Source organism: Brassica oleracea, chromosome C3 (genome assembly GCF_000695525.1).
Source record: "Brassica oleracea var. oleracea cultivar TO1000 chromosome C3, BOL, whole genome shotgun sequence".
NCBI lineage: Eukaryota > Viridiplantae > Streptophyta > Magnoliopsida > Brassicales > Brassicaceae > Brassica > Brassica oleracea.
In genome coordinates, this window is record NC_027750.1 from 4,769,997 (window position 1) to 4,786,884 (window position 16,888).

General features: G+C 34.6%; 4 protein-coding genes across 7 annotated transcripts; 3 read left to right on the top strand and 1 right to left on the bottom strand.

Moving 5' to 3' along the window:
- Positions 1-2,250: 2,250 nt before the first annotated feature.
- Positions 2,251-3,695, bottom strand: LOC106334448 (ATP-dependent (S)-NAD(P)H-hydrate dehydratase-like). Of its 2 annotated transcripts, none has more exons than XM_013772732.1 (5): positions 3,229-3,695; positions 3,034-3,110; positions 2,851-2,960; positions 2,490-2,749; positions 2,251-2,410 (listed from the first exon to the last, which is right to left on the bottom strand). In XM_013772732.1, the coding sequence occupies exons 1-4, from the start codon at positions 3,464-3,466 to the stop codon at positions 2,599-2,601; spliced, it is 576 nt and encodes a 191-aa protein (XP_013628186.1). In that variant the 5' UTR covers positions 3,467-3,695; the 3' UTR covers positions 2,251-2,410; positions 2,490-2,598. The 2 variants fall into 2 exon arrangements, with proteins under 2 accessions (XP_013628186.1, XP_013628185.1); XM_013772731.1 differs by having other exon boundaries at positions 2,490-2,758; positions 3,229-3,639.
- Positions 3,696-7,101: 3,406 nt separating this feature from the next.
- On the top strand, positions 7,102-10,079 carry LOC106336158 (NEDD8-activating enzyme E1 catalytic subunit). 3 transcript variants are annotated; one of them, XM_013774905.1, is made up of 10 exons: positions 7,102-7,321; positions 7,411-7,574; positions 8,062-8,264; positions 8,346-8,578; positions 8,651-8,713; positions 8,791-8,847; positions 8,957-9,078; positions 9,216-9,333; positions 9,495-9,814; positions 9,942-10,079. In XM_013774905.1, the coding sequence occupies exons 1-9, from the start codon at positions 7,220-7,222 to the stop codon at positions 9,780-9,782; spliced, it is 1,350 nt and encodes a 449-aa protein (XP_013630359.1). In that variant the 5' UTR covers positions 7,102-7,219; the 3' UTR covers positions 9,783-9,814; positions 9,942-10,079. The 3 variants fall into 3 exon arrangements, with proteins under 3 accessions (XP_013630359.1, XP_013630360.1, XP_013630358.1); XM_013774906.1 differs by having other exon boundaries at positions 9,975-10,079; XM_013774904.1 differs by having other exon boundaries at positions 9,495-10,079.
- A 98-nt stretch (positions 10,080-10,177) lies between these two features.
- On the top strand, positions 10,178-11,373 carry LOC106336160. The gene is made up of 2 exons (XM_013774907.1): positions 10,178-10,776; positions 10,881-11,373. The coding sequence occupies exons 1-2, from the start codon at positions 10,645-10,647 to the stop codon at positions 11,205-11,207; spliced, it is 459 nt and encodes a 152-aa protein (XP_013630361.1). The 5' UTR covers positions 10,178-10,644; the 3' UTR covers positions 11,208-11,373.
- Positions 11,374-15,740: 4,367 nt separating this feature from the next.
- On the top strand, positions 15,741-16,510 carry LOC106332347. The gene has a single exon (XM_013770817.1). The coding sequence runs from the start codon at positions 15,800-15,802 to the stop codon at positions 16,394-16,396; it is 597 nt and encodes a 198-aa protein (XP_013626271.1). The 5' UTR covers positions 15,741-15,799; the 3' UTR covers positions 16,397-16,510.
- The last annotated feature ends 378 nt before the right edge of the window (positions 16,511-16,888 follow it).

A 16,888-nucleotide genomic window follows, 5' to 3' on the forward strand; every position in this document is an offset into this window, starting at 1 on the left:
TACCTATTTTGTAACCAAAACATAAGTAAAATCGATTCAGAAATAAGAAAAAAACATCAAACATGATCATTCAAAGTCAAACGAAAGGTATACGTTGTTATTGATAGAAAGAAAACCAATAAATGAAATCATAAAACGAAAAATTAAGTTCTCATGAAATGAAAAAAATTATTCAATGAAAATAAAACCAAAATCTAAAAATTTCAAGCCTCAACCGCCACTTTCAACCATCAACCTTCATGTAGTAGATAGTTATTGTATATGTTTAATAATATCTTAGTGTATTTTGGCTACATATTAGGAATTGAGATCATGTTTGGTACAAGTTTTTTTTTGGCATTTTGAATGTTTCGGGTTCTATCGGATATCCATTTAATTTCGGGTTCGGTTCGGATAATACCCATAACCCGAAATACCATAAAACAAGATCCATTCGGTATTTATGTCGGGTTCGGATTCATTTTCATCGGATCGGATTCGGTTCGGATTTTCGGGTTCGGTTTATTTGCCCAGCCCTACTTCAAACTAGGGTGATGTGTTTGTGGTGTAGTCAGTAGTGTGTGGGACACAAGCAATAATGAAAGAGTAAAGTCCAAATATATTTATTCTAAAAAGATAATTTCTATATTTTTGACAAAAAAGATATATTTCTATATATTAGTATATATATATTGAGAAATATGCATATACATCATATGTAACCTTTATAAAATGTATTAATTCGTTACTACAACTTAAATTAAGTACTTATCCAAGAAAAGATTACATTGGTTAAAAATCATCTCTCAACCTATATATGGATCCAGGTGTTTTATTTTATTTTATTTTTTTTGGGGGGGGTCAGCAAAGAATTAATTTATCAGAAAGATATCGATCCAATCACATGTTATACTCGTAAATTGAAAGATAAAAAATGTTAGATTAATGGACCAATGATGTGGCACAACACAATCACTATTTACTGTACATGATATCAGTTTTCTCAATGACATAGTGTGGTAGAAGAAGTCACAATACAAAACCCATCAACAAATCTATATACATATGGTATGTCCAAATCTACAAAAGGCAACTTTGGTTGGTCCACCAAACCCCACAAACCATTTGTATAGATAGATAGTCTTATACCAAAAAAAAAAGAATTATTATGCCTTGCTTTCTATGTTAGCATCCATGATTGCATGTCTATTTAACGATCTAATGCTGACTCACCTTTCTCACTATTCTCCATCTTTAACTTTAACAATTGCAACTAGATCTTGATCCGCGCTACAAAACGCGGATATATTGTTTGTTTTGTTTTTTCGGTATATTTTTTATATATAGCTTAAAATGAATATCACCCCGTTCCTGGTTGAAAAAAAAAAGAATATCACCCGTTCCACATTCATAAAATCAGTTACATATAAAAAGTAGTTAAATGAAATAGGTATGTGTTTTGCTCGTAGGAAGCAACAAACATATCAATATACAATACAGTTATCAATATTATTTAGTATATGAACTTTAAGATTTTTAAAATAATTTCAATGGGTTATTCGAACCAGAACTAAAATTTAAAAATATCTGAATGAGGCTAAAATATTAAACTCCGAAAACCCAAAATCCGAATTAGATCCTAACCAAATCGGAATGAGTACTCGAACGACCACCTCTAATTTCTGTATAAGATATTGTATAGGTTTAGACACATTTATCCAGAACCAAAAAACTAAAACCAAATGTAAACCTAATTCATAAATAATCAAGTGAATCATATATCTCTGGAACCAAAAAATTGAATTGAACGGAACCAAACCGCTAACCAAATAGGTATCCAAAATTTTAAAATGGAATTATATACCCACAAATATTAATTATACTTAATTTTTAAATAGTTAAATATACTAAAAATACTATTTATTAACAAAATTACCCGAATATTTTTATCCATAAATTTAAAATTATCTAAATTATTTGATATTTTTATTCAAACCGTCCGATATTTAAAGCTGGTATAATTATTTATTTATTTGTAAACATAGTTATTGATACTATGAATATAAATGCTATTAATTGTTATTGATAATGTATATACAGAATGGTATCAGGCATGCGAAAATCAAAGCATCTAATAGATGAATTGGTTGGTGTCAATGATTGTAGTCGAATACTTTTTCCACTCAAAGTAATGCATCCCGAAATGATAGGAAGTAAAGGGAAGAAGAAGTTATTTTTTTTCATTTTTTTTTCATCTAACTTCGTACTGTTTGGCCAAAGAACGTAGCTGATCTTCAGCCTTCCCTTCGTCCACTTCACAGTTCAGCACTTTCTGAACCAGGCGCTTATACTCGATCACGTTTGGAGTTAAGACAGCAAGCGGATAGCTCTTGACAAGATCAATTGAATTCGTTACGAGAAACAGCCCGTCCTGCAGAACCGTCATACAGAACAAATGAAGAGACAAAAACAATCACAAGATATGAAGGAAGCCAAATCACTCTGCTTACCCCATCGACAACAAAAGGAACATTGAACTTCTTGGCAAGAAGCATGATCTTACTCACACACTCCTGGAGATACAGAGTCGTCAAGCCAACAAACCAGAGCATTGAAGAATCAAATTACGTAAATGTGATGAGAGAAATCTTGTACCAGGAGGAATGGATCTCTTCCCAAACCAGGACCAATCACAAGGCAATCGAATCTTTCCATCCATTTATCCACTTCTCCTATCACTTCATCCTGAACTTTTCTTTTCTCTTCCTCACTGAACTGACTGAATCCAGATAACAAGATATAGAGATTATGGAAAACTGGCTTTGTAACTAATTAAACTAACAATGTGGACTGGAGCATTCACATTTTCACCTGATGGTGTAAGATTCCTCAAGAACAGGGTGAACAATAAGCTCAGGACTATAGCTCTTAATAACAGGAGCTGCGTCTTTGGTACAGAACACATGAGACAAAGCAGCACCCTACAAAGTTTTACCAGACAAGAAGAGATCAGTCTTCTAGCTTTGATGGGTGATAGAAACGAAAACTACTGACGATTTTGAGAGCTGAGATGGCGGCGAAGTAAGGAGCTCCAGTGTATTCACGACATCCTCCAATCACAGCTATCTTCCCTGAGGCAGATCAAAGTTTGACAACTTATGAGCTTAACTAACATAAGAAACCCCAAAGACTCAAACTTTGAAGTACGAATTTGATTCAAAAAACCGATCTTTGATTTCGAATTCTAACCAGCTTGGCCTTTGTGTCGTTCGGGGTCGAGCGATGGCGTGACAGTTCTTAGAACACTCTCGGCGTCGGCCTCCGAAGTCGAACTCATTGCTTTGATGAGCTTTGGGAGATGGGTTCTTGAGGCACAAAGCGTTCGTACCAAGAACTGTTGCCTTCTGAGCACAGTAGAAGACGAAGAAGAAGGTGAATGAGAAGTCGATCGTGTTAAGGCGGAGATGACGCAGTGCTTCACCAACATTTAGATTGATTCTACAGAAAGGGACGAGAAACCCCCCACCGCTTCCGATACAGCACCGAGAGGAGCCGGACTCTCTCTCTGAGCGAGAGGGTCTTATATATATTATATTTAATTACTGGCCGTTTTAAAAGTTCCTCTTTTTCAGTGGCCTTGGGTGAGTCAGTGACTCCTTTATGTTCTTAGTCATCGCGTATCATGGTCTGTTATTAGCTTAGGACTTTGATTGTTTACAGTGTAATAGTGTTTAGCACGGGTCACTGGTGGAACTATGAGAAAACTATTCCCGGGTTAGCTTCTGACAATCTTTGGACCAATCAGTTTGTGTTTGGTCCCTTGACCGATCTTGAACTTGTTACTGCGGGGGTTGTTTTTGAGTTTGAATAGAAAATGTGGGGGTATTGTTGGACTTTAATTAAATATATACGAATCACACTTTGAGACACAAACAGTTAAGAGTCAATGTATGTATCTATTAAAGACATCTCTTAAGTCAACGTATGTGTTGATCAAAAACACCGTTTGAATTATTATATAAAGCCATCAAGTGCCATACAAAAAGGATATAGAATCATTCTGATTCAATCTTCTTCCTTTTTCCCACAATAAATTTCTCAAGGAGAAAAATAGAGTATAGTTTACTAGGGTCTCCGTACGACGTATTGTATGGAGATCGATAGTTGTATCTTCTAGATAGACGTCCACGAACTACATACATCATTGTAGAGGCGAAATTCTGCCTTACGAGATTGCTTAAGCAAGCCTCTATCAAACTACGATCGATTAACTTGTGAAAGGAATAAAAGTAATCATCTAGTTAATATTCATAAGGGTTTATAAACCTAGTAATATTTATAAAGGTTTCTAAAATAAAACGTATTGATTACGTTACGATTGATTTGCATCTGTATTTTGGATTAACAATCTTAGACGAATTTTTTTTTTTTGTTCTTTTCAAAGAAAGCAAGATGGATCAATTTACTGCAATTGTGAAAAGTCACATAGAGAAACCTTTTGATTTCCGAGGAGTGGATTTCAAAAGATGGCAATCTCACGACATTGAATCTGGCACAGTGTTTGACTTCTAAAGGACCAGAGTTACCTATAGAAAGTGATATTCCTGGTGAAATCGTTAAAGCTTCAGAGGCATGGACACAAAACGAGTTTTTGTGCAAGAATTATATTCTTAACACCTTGGATGATTCTCTCTACGACGTTTATCATATATGTCAAACTCCAAAACAGTTTTGGGAGTCATTAGAGAAGAAGTACAAGTCTGAAGTTGAAAGTGTAGGCACCAAATTTACTAGATAGGCAAATTTGATATGGAAAGCAAAATTTACAAATAACATGAATAAAAAATACAACAATATAATACCGTAGTTGGAAAAGAACTAGGTTGTAGTAGAGTCGAGATTAAAATCTCTTTCCTTAATCTTTTAAACGCCCGTAGTGTGCTGGTTTGGTACGTTTAAGAATCTCAGAATACAACTACCTATATCTTCAGTCTCACAGCACTCGAGAACTAAAGCATGTCAAACCTATTTCCATGTTATACTCTTATACACAAAAAAAAAAGTAGCAGGAAGTGGTTTTGTTTGTATTGGATGTGTGTCTTCATAATGAGAAGAGCATAACCTTTATATAGAATATAAAGTTTAACGTGTGCTATTGCCAGCACTAAATGGACATGGTGGTTTTTGATTCCTTCATAATGACTATTAAGAGGTGATTGATTTTCATATGTTATGAAAATAAACTCACAAAATCAACTTTACATTGGTCGAAGTCTCAAAGATTTAGTCAAGAAGTAAGGAAGGGCCTTGGTCAAAAACGTGAGAATCATTCTCTACACCAAGAAATAATATGCTTGCATTATTTATTTAAATAATTAGTAAATGAATTTGGGCTCACAAGATTAATTTTATTTGCTTAACTCCAAAACTTGATCCAGCCCAAATATCTCTTTTTATAATACACCAAAGTATCTACACAATTTTCTATAACTTTGTTATAACTTCTCCATTTTAAACACAAAAGTTTTTTACCTCATAATTCTAATATAGATATTTTACAAATAATCTATTTTAGACTTTCATTTCTCATTCAAATGAACTTCGTTTTTGACATATGAATACACTATATTATAGTGTTCACAACAATGAATCCAACGATTCCACGATCCGGTCATTCCGACAATCAAATTGCTCGAAAAGATCACCAGAATATTGGCTATAGCCATTTGTCCAAAAAACAGTTCCAACATAAAGTACTAAGAAATTCATCATCAGAAAGTTCTTAAACTTTAAGATGAAGGACACTGTTTCTGTGATGAAACAAGTGGACGAAATTCAAGTTTTTTTTTTTTTTGGTAACTCTGGTATCTGGACAGCCACATTCCCAACTATCCCCGTGGAGGGTCCAGCGCCCCAACGGAAGGGATGTTAAATCCGCTGTGACCGGGGTTCGAAGTCGTGATGGCGGGCACCTCAACCGAGGTTCCTTTACCACCAGACCACGAGGCCCGGTTGACGAAATTCAAGTTATTGCTCATGAATTGAAATTTTAAAATAATATTTATTTTTAAGCAAAAAAATTACTCTCCAGTGACAATAAACACTGAAACTTAGAGAGTATGTAATTACTCATTAGGTTAAAGCATCTTTAGGTGACTGCATCAGTCGCCATAACTCATCAAAAAAAAAAAAAACAAAGGGATTGGTAAGTGTAGTATCTTTGATTCCTTAAATCAATACTAAATAATATTCAACTAAAGAAACATTACTGATTGAAAAGAAATCGAAAGATGAGAGCGGTGTAAGTTATTCATATAAATCTAGCAGTGGGCTGGTCTTTTAACGTGAAACGTGATGATGATGACGATGATGATGATGATGATGATGACGGTGATGACGATGATGACGATGATGATGATGATGATGGTGATAAGGACGAGAGGCCTGGACAGGATGAAGGCGTTGAAAATTCAGGAACGTGCCATAATTGGCGGCAGAGGAGCGTTTTGAAACATCTTGTGTGAGGACCGCCGTTTCAGCCTTTTCCACGTCAACTAGATTCTTACGCTCCTCGTTGTCCTGGGTGCAACAAATGGCGGTGAGGATGCAACAAGCCATAAGGCATAAGCAAACTAACACAGCACTGGTTATGTAGACAAAAATGTCTTCCATTGTCTAGTCTTTTTTTTTCTTCTTTTCTTTTTGCTTCCGAGTCAGAGTTTTATAGCAAAGACAAAAAAAAAAGAAGGTGTATGAATTTTTGAGAGATTGATCGATTATAGGGTTGATAAACAATGGTGGTATGATATCAATTTCTCTCAGTACATTGGATTTTTTTTTTTAAAAAAGGAAATATAACCATATTTGGAAAGTAATTAAGACAATATAATGATTGTGCATATTATGGGACAAAAAATCTTAGAAATATAGTAAAAAAATCCACCAAACTTTACTAAGAGGAAATTTTCGAAAATAATATCTAGAAAAAAATATCTCAAGTAAATAGCAAAATTAACAATCGAATGGATGCTAATTTATTAACATTTTTTCCTAATATATAATAATTTACTTTTGGGCTCAGCCCAGCCCATTGTTGACCCAATAAGTATAAGGATCGTTTGAGATTTAGACAAGAGAGAGTGTAGCTTTGGTCTGACTCCTTCGATTGTTCGTGTTCTCCTCCGTCATTACTTTCGGTTGATCGCCACTTTCTCTTCCTCTTCCTGGTCTTTGGGTTTCAATGGCTGATCTCGATGTTCCTCAGAGTAAGACGAGAGATCTGGACAAGCTTCTTCTCCGAGCAGGGAATCTCGTCGGACCCGACTTCTATCCCGGAGCCGAAGTAAACGCCTTTGATTACATCATTCGATTGCTTCTCTTCGAATTTCGCATCTTTTATAGTTTCCTGAGTTTCGATTTATGCTTATACAGCTGAGGGATGACATAAGAGACTATGTCAGAGTCTTAGTAGTTGGTGCTGGTGGATTAGGTTGCGAGCTCCTCAAGGACTTGGCTCTTTCAGGGTTTCGTAATCTTGATGTGATTGACATGGATCGGATCGAGGTCACCAATCTCAATCGCCAGTTCCTCTTCAGGCAAATTCTTTTGTCTTTCTCTCATTGGAAGCAATGTTCTAAAAATAGCTATGCGTTCCTTTAGAGAGTACTAGTGATTAGGCGGATTATTCTGGAATTATTCAGGGCTTAGGGTAGGCTAGGCGTTACTAAATTATTGATTTATTTTATTTATATTATACATTTATATGATATATTTTAGTTTTTAAGTTCATTTGTAAAATTATTATGAAGAATTAGATATACAAAACAGAAGAAATTAGACAAATTTGTAGATTTATAATAATATTATTCCTTAATTTCACATATTTAGACAAATTTAAATCGATTTAAACCAATTTTAATCGATTTAGAATGGTTTAAACTAATTTGAATCGTATAAATCAGTATAAATAAAATCCTAACGGATAGGATCGAATTGCCTAGGCACCGATTTTTAGAACTTTGATTGGAACATATGAATCTCTTAAGTCATGGTTGATTGATTTGGTTTGTGTCTTTGTATTAGACTTGAAGATGTTGGAAAGCCTAAGGCGGAGGTAGCAGCAAAGCGTGTAATGGAGAGAGTGAGTGGTGTGGAGATTGTGCCGCATTTTTCACGTATAGAAGACAAAGAGCTTGACTTTTATAACGATTTTAATATCATTGCCCTTGGTCTTGATTCTATCGAAGCTAGGAGATACATCAATGGGGTTGCTTGTGGCTTTCTTGGTATGAAAGTTCTTAAATATTGTTTACCAAAGTTCTCTAGCTTTGTCTCTCTATCTGATCATTGTGTTTGTGAAAATGTAGAGTACGATGAAGATGATACCCTGAGAAGAGAAACAATCAAGCCGATGGTAGATGGAGGAACAGAAGGTTTCAAGGGTCATGCTAGAGTTATCGTGCCTGGAGTTACACCCTGTTTCGAGTGCACGATTTGGCTTTTCCCACCTCAAGTGAAGTTTCCTTTGTGCACACTTGCGGAAACTCCTAGGAATGCAGCTCACTGCATTGAATATGCTCATCTAATTAAGTGGCATGAGGTATGTGACTGCACTCTTTGTGTAAATCTCTTTGAAAGAGACTCTTTATAATATAGTCTATTCTTCCTGAAGGTTCATGGTGGAAAGTCCTTTGATCCTGATGAGCCAGAACATATGAAGTGGGTCTATGATGAGGTAAGTCACCCCTTTGCTTTCTTATGCTATGAGTTTTAATTTTTGGTTTAACTCCATATTCTGTATTATCTTTGCAGGCTATCAAGAGAGCCGAGCTTTTTGGAATTCCAGGTGTCACATACTCTCTCACACAAGTATGTAACTATCCTCACCCTCTTTTTGTCTTTTCACTTTCTAAAACATTCCACTAATTTGTATTCAGTAAGTAACTATGAGAGAGAGAACCTTTGTTTTTGCATGTAGGGTGTGGTCAAAAACATAATACCGGCAATTGCATCCACCAACGCTATTATATCAGCAGCTTGTGCGCTTGAAACCTTGAAGATTGTGTCTGGATGTAGCAAAACACTTGCGAACTATCTGACGTATGGTTTACTTGTTTCTTGCTTCCCTCCTTCCTTGTGTTTGGACTTATAGTTTTTCCTAGTAAAATTCAAGAATTTGCGAAGAATCCAATGCTATCTCCAAGTAATTTGTTTGGTTTGTTTTCATTTTTGCAAAGGTATAACGGTGGAGAGGGTCTCCACACTAAAGTGACCGAGTTCGTGAGAGACCAGGACTGTCTTGTATGTGGTCCGGGCATTTTGATTGAGCTAGACACATCAATTACTTTGCAAAAGGTCCTTCCTCTAGCCCTCTTGTCTCAGTTCTTAGCCATTTGATGCTTTAATCATGCTAACTTATCCTCTTCTCTAGTGCCATCTCCATTGATGCATTTAATTCATCCCTGTATTGATGCTTGAGTCTGCTATTTTGTTCGCCTTTTGTTTTTTTTTTCTAGTTCATTGACATGCTTGAAGAACATCCCAAGCTTCTACTGTCGAAAGCAAGTGTCAAACACGGCAAAGACAGCCTCTACATGCAGGCGCCACCGGTTCTAGAAGAAATGCACAGACCAAACCTAAGCAAGCCGCTCTATGACCTCATGGGAAGAGTCCAGAAGGACACTGTCCATGTGTTTGGCACAGCCCTCAAGAACGAAGAGAAGCAGTCGAGCTTAACGAAGCTAAGGGTTGTTTTTAAAGGAGCTGATGGTGTTACAGACATGGATACAGCTATTGGAGCATGAACTCTGAGACAGAAACAACCCTTTGATCGCAGGTAGTTCCATTTTATGATAATTGGACAGCTTTGACTTGTCCCGTTCTTATTATTGGTTCTGTCGTTAAGAGCTGTGACAGCAAATTCTTACTGCGTGATGAAAATAAAAATGTTTTACTCCAAACAGATGGGTTCATGTATCTCACATATAGACCATCAGGTTTTGCTTGGGAAATAGTTATGTGAACTAGGCTCGGTGTGTGACCCTACTTCACTCAAACACTATCCTCAAGCCATATCATATCAGTGAGTTAGATTCTCTCTCTATCTCCAAGATTCAAATTGTGTTTCCTCAACTGCCCACCACAAACTGTCTTTCAGATGTTGCTGTTTTAGGATCTTATAGCCCATAAGAAAGATTTTCTTGGGTGTAAAAGATATAGTTGTTCTATCAAAGATATAGTTGTTCTTGACCAATATCATAATAACATTTATTGGCAAGTAAAGCTATAAATTATTTGGTGAAATATGAGATGTATGTAAATGTAATAAAAACAGAGTGGATATGAGTTGTTTGTCAACTTTGATTTCTATCTTTCAAATGTAACAACTGGATAACATCAATGCACAACCTCCTGTCATTCATGTTGTGTATTGTGGGGACTTACCGACTTAACCAGATACATTGTTCAAAATCTCCATCTTCTTTTTCCTTCTCTGGCATCACTCTCCCACCCACATGCTCTCCTCTCTCTTCCTCTCTCTAAGGGCCAAATTTTCCTAGCCTATTTATTTGACTCTTCCAACATTCCCTCAAACTCAACCTTCAAGCAAAAGGAGAAAAAAAAACAAGACTTGTTTCTACAGAAAAACAAAGTAAGTATAAGGCTATGGAGTTAGAGCTTGATGATGATGTCTTCTTTGCCGACATAAGCAAACAGATCTCTCTTCTTATCATGGATGAAGATGAGCAGTTAAACCCTGTTTCCCTCTCTTCCTCCTTCCCCTCTCTCTCATTCCAGGTTCGTTCTTCCGCCCACACGCTTAACTCTCTCTCTCTCTCTCTCTCTCTCTTTCTAAACATACCTCTCTCGAACTGGTGTTTCTTGAATATTTGTGGGAACAGGGTCTGTCCAGAGGAAGCTACCAAACGGCTCCATATATGTATCATCAGGAGCAGAGCAAAGGGACTGGTGTGTTCATCCCTAAATGTTCTCAGTCCAGAAGAAGACCTCGTCATCCCAAACAAGGTAGGTTTAGTTCCTTCAACGCCAAGCAACATCACTCTTTTCATCAAAACAGACAACATTATCAGCAGAATCATGACTACTTAAAGAGAAGTAACCTCACCACTCACACCAACAACAACAACAAGAGCATCATGATCGCTGGTAATGTTCATGCTTCTATCCCAAGAAGAACCTACAGAGATGCAGCATCTATCTACACTTGATTAATTTTTAGCAAATATTCTGCAAGATTCATGGTTTTTGTGTGATTAATTCATATAATTATATATAAGTTTTATAGATTCATGATATTTATTTGTTTGTAAATCAGCAAAGAATAAGGATTCTTCTATAGGGAGATTTGTTCCAAGTTTTGTTCTTGATTTAATGTAACTCTCTCTTGGTCACTGGCTTTTCCATTTGTAAAGTATTTTTTTAAGGATTAAATTAAAATCAGTTGGTGAAATCTTGTTGGTTGATTACAACAAGATTGACAAAGGAATGTGTAAAGATAAGGCCCATGTGGAATTAGCATATGTTCTATGTCATGACAGACTAGTTTGCCACACTGTCTGAATTTTTTTTTTTCAAAGTCCGATTTAATCTAACTAAGAGGTCCAAAAGACTGTCACAAGCTCACACACCTTCTCTCCAGCCACTCACACTCACATTCACATTCACATGTCCATCTCTCTTTCTGCCATTATTAATTCTCATTCTTTTGGTATTTCTATTTAGAGCAAAACAATATGATGATAAACTCCCATTGAGCAAAACAATACCACTGAGTTTCTTAGAATATAATATCAATATAACTTCGTGTTACAAAAAAAAAAATATCAATATAACTTTAATATTGGTGAGTATGTAGACTTTGTTGATTCCGTTGGTAATGGAATTGCTCATCGGTACATCTATCAAACTATACTATTGAGTTCCTGCTCCACCTCCAAGAAATGCAAACGGCTGTCCTTGAATCCCTTTTGGCAGTCTCAGTCCCTTGTAACTGATCATGTTTGTACTTTTTATTGAGCTAGGAGATCAAAGAATAGGTATAAGAAGCAGAAGCACAAAGGTCGAGACTGTTTTACCCCACTCTCTCCAGCTACACTGGTTATTGATTACGATTTTTTAAAAATTATTGCAAGTTGGAAGAGCTTAAAAGTTATTACGATTTTCACAAATACCCAGGGAAAATGGCTCTTCCAACTTGTAGGCAACTTATAAGTTATAATCCACCGACGTGAATTCTCAGAGTTTGCTTGTGTGACAAGGTATTCTATTTGTACTTTCATGTTCTTATATCGTCCTCTTTCATCTCGGTATATGCTTTTACTCAGCATACAAAATTACAAAGGGCTAAAACCTCAAAATTACAACATAATGGTGCTGATGAAAGTGAATGATGATGACGATAGAGAGAAGAAGAAGATTAAATAGTAATACTCCTATATATTAAATGAGAAATCAATGAAGTGATTTTGCTTAGGTGTCAATCATAGAGAGAGTTTAAGAAAAATTGTTATAATTTGATTGGTTGAGAGATTTCAATTTTCAATTATTTTAATTTGATTTAAAATAAAAGGCAAGTCTAGAACTAATTAGTATCACTTACCAAATAATCTAAATGATATTACAAATAATAATTTATGGTAACTAATTATTAAAATCATAGAAAGTGTAATAATGTTTGATTAATTTCTTTTGTATCTATATACAACATAAAATAATTAATAGAAAAAATTTTATTGAAATCAATATAATGATTTCATATTTTTTAATATAAAACATTATATTCGCATAGTATTATAATAAGTATTAATCAATGTCTTACAATGTCCATATATGTCTTATAAATTATTTATAAAAAAAATAAAACATTTATAAAATTATTTATCATGGCTTACAAATTATTTTATCATAATTTTAAATTATTTATAAGAATTTATAAAACATTTATGAAAAAATAAGTCCGCATATATATTAAACGAAAAGTCACTTAAGTGACTTTGACTTACATGTCGATCATTTGTGTAGTCTTAAGAAAATTGTTATAATTTTCTTGGTCGATAATTTTTAATTTTATTTATTTTAGTTTAGATTGGACGATTAATTAGTAGAACACAATTGATAGAAATCGATACAATGATTTCATATTCATATTAAAATATAATCATATATTTTGTAATTATTGATCTCTTATAATGTCCATATATGCTTTATAAATAATTATGTTTTGAAGATTGGCCGAATTATATTGAACGGAACATGTGAAAACTTTGATTAAAAATTATTTTGCAATTAAATAAATTAAAAAAGTGAATAAGGTAATGCTATGATTGAAAATAATTATAAGATGGATTTTTGGTTTATTGATTGTATAACATGTATTCCTATTTAGAGAGAGAAATAAATATTTGGAAAAAAATATGTAAAAATTTAGGAAAACATTAGCAAAAATTAATAAAAAATGAAATAAATAAAAAAATAAGAATAGTCTGAAGAAGATGTATAATATATGTAGGAGAAGTAAATATGATATTTACATATATAATTTCATAAAAAGCTGTTATTACTAAACATTTATCAGTTATTTTTACATCAAATTTATGGAAATTTTACGAAAATCTTAACATAATATTTATTTTTATACAATATTTATATCCGCGAATTCGCGGGCAACCCCTTAGTTAGGTTGTAATTTGATTAATTTTCAGAAAGTGGCATAATGCCTTACATGTAGTCACGATAGTTTCATTGGTCCAACAGATGACCTGAATTGTAAATAAGATAATTAAACCGAAGTTGACTAAACCGGATCTGTAACAGAAGTTCTTGTTTCAGTTTCACACCAAATAATCGTTCATCAAACCCATGAGAGAGAGAGGGGTTGGAAAAAAAAGTATAATATAACCTATAATGATCTTAGCAATATTATTATATAACCTATAATATAATAGATAGATCCTTCCAATATTCACAAGTCAGACACTTAAAAATCTTAACTATATTAGAAAGTGTATCTTTTCATCAAATTCATTAGTACTATATTAGTAGCTGTCATCTTTTCATCAACTTGATCATAGTAGACAAGTATCAAGGAGATGATGAACCTGACCCATGCCATCAGAAGTTGAACTTGTACTTGTTTTGTCTGAATCTTGGTCCTCAAGTACCCTCACCATCAGTGAGACAAGCTAAAAGACAAGCTAAGAAAGAAGCTGGATTGGGCCACAAGGAAGAAACAAGCTGAATGACTTCAGATTTATGAGCTTTATGATATTGTCAAGACAATATTTGTTGTATGTAATAAAACCTCTCTTCGTTGGAGTTGCTATTTACTTCAGCATGATTAGCATCGAACCCATAAGTTGATAATAAATCGTTTAGTACACCTTTTAAACTACAATGTGTGTTGATATAGACAGTTTTAAGTGATTTAGGTTATATGGAATCTAGAGAGTAACTGGAGAAAGGAGGTGACTGTCGAGTTTCAACCATCTCTGAAGAAACGTGTTACGGATGGCTGATACATGAAGAATTTGACACTGTAATGTACAGAGGAAGTTAAGAAGTTTCTTATTATTAGGAAGTAGCAATGTATAAAGATCAACACATCTTCATCTTTGATAAGAGTTGATGACGAAACCTATTTAATTTTGTTCATTTAAAGTATATATAATATATATATTTTTTTCTTATAAATTGAGGTTCCAGATTGACGTCAAGAGTAATTTCAAGGCCTAAGAAAAAGCCATATGTTGTTATTTAGAGCATTTCTAACTGAGGTTTTTCTACACGAATTTCTAAAAATACATATATCCGTATATATATATATATATATATATATATAAATATTATTATTTAATTATAAATATCTAAACTTTACAAGAAATCCAATCAAAAATATCTATCAAATATTATTATTAATACAACTTTGCAATAAATTTCAGCTGAGTCAAACTGTCCAAGAATGAAAATGTGGATAACATCGAAGACTCTTATTAACCTTCCACTTGGTAAAATTTACAATGTAACTAGAAACTTTATAGAGGATTATCGACTAAATGGATTATTCGGGATATAGCTAAAGCCTAGGCATTAGCAAATTATTGATATATTTGATATATATTATAGATTTATATGCCATATTTTACTTTTTTATGTTTTATTATAAAATTAGTATGATGAATTATTAAAATTCAATATACAAAACAGAAAAAAGATAAATTTTTAGATTTATAATAGTATAATTGCTTAATTAACATATCTAGACAAATTTAGATCGATTTAAACCAATTTAAATTGGTAGAAATTAGATTTTAACCGAGTTGCCGCTTAGGTGGACGATTTGCTTATACCGATTTTTAGAACCTTGAAAATTTACATAGAAATGTCAGCTCTAGTTTTAATATCAAAATCCATATAATGATAAGACCATCTTTATTTCTCTTCGACAGATTCATTCACAAGATGAAAGACTTAAAGTCACCTAGATTTTGTCTAGTAGTCTAGCCTTCTTGCCTTCTTGGTAACCATATATTTTTAACATTCCTAAACTTTTATCTTTAATTCAAGGCGAATCCTCACAACAAGGTAAGTTATCTAATTAATGCTTAATGTTACAAAAACGCTTCAACATAAATAGACCCGGATTTTTTTTTTTTTGTTCCAATTTGAATTTTGGAGCAATCTTAGCCGTCGGATCAAGACAAATATAACCGTTAGGGAGCGCTCCTCCAAAAAGGATAATAAATCAGACAAAATCTCTCACTTCCCTGTCTCTTTGAATCTCTCTTGTGTTCAAACAAAGACGATGTCGAGGATGAGAACTTCTTACCTGAAACCACCGCTTCCCAAATCCCCCCTCCGTCTCCGATCACGCCAAGTCCTCTCAAACTCCTCTTCATCATCGATTCTCCGAACACCACCAGGACTCGCGAAGTTCCAGAAGCCGGATCTGGAGTCGAAGCTCCCGGTCGAGTACTCATCGATCTCAAGCGAGATCCACGCGATGGCGAAGATGGTGGAGAAAGAGTTCGCTCAAGAAGAAGTGAAATCCAGAGCCTCGAGTCTGGAGCACGTGGCTGCGAACTCGGAGGTGGCTCCGGTGTTCGAGAGAGGGAGGTTCTACGATGAGTATTCAGCAAGGAGGAACGAGAGGCTGAGGAGGAAGAAAGGAGGAGATGATTCTGTAGTCAAAGGAACTCCTTACAATCTCGGAGTCGAGCCTATGACGACTAAGAGGAGAGGAACGGTTAAGAAGAAGACGACGATGGTTGAGACGACGGCGCCGAGGTATTCTCTGAGGAGCATGAAGAAGGAGAACAAGAAGCCTCCGATTCCTTTGAATGTTGATGTTAGTGCGATGAAGACTGTCACTGCTACTACCAGGAGGGGTAGGAGGATCTGATGTTGATGTTTTATTATTGTGTGAAATTGAAATTTGAGGTTTTGATTTCTACAACTCTGTTTTTAGTATTGTTGTTTTGCTTGAGGGATTTGGATTATTGAAAGTTCTTTGCTTTGTTTTCTGATTTTATTAATACATTAAGATAAGCTTTTTATCTATCAAATCAAATGCACCTTTGGTTATCTTCTTACTTCAGTAGCTTGCTTCACTGATATTTTATCTTCTTCCACAAACAATTTAACATGTTTCTTTGAAAGTATGAGCAAGTGTGAGACATGAGTGTTACATTTTACACACTCAATCACTATTGAATGAAATGGGTTTATAACGGAATAACTAACTGAAGTTGGACACATTCCTCATCTTTCAGCTCCTTCTCAGACAAATTAAACTTGTTCAGATCTTACACAAGCTGTGACAGCTGAAGTGGCTTCAACTGTTATGTCATTACCTGCTGCCATCTCAAGAGCTTTGATGGGGGAAGCAGGCTCC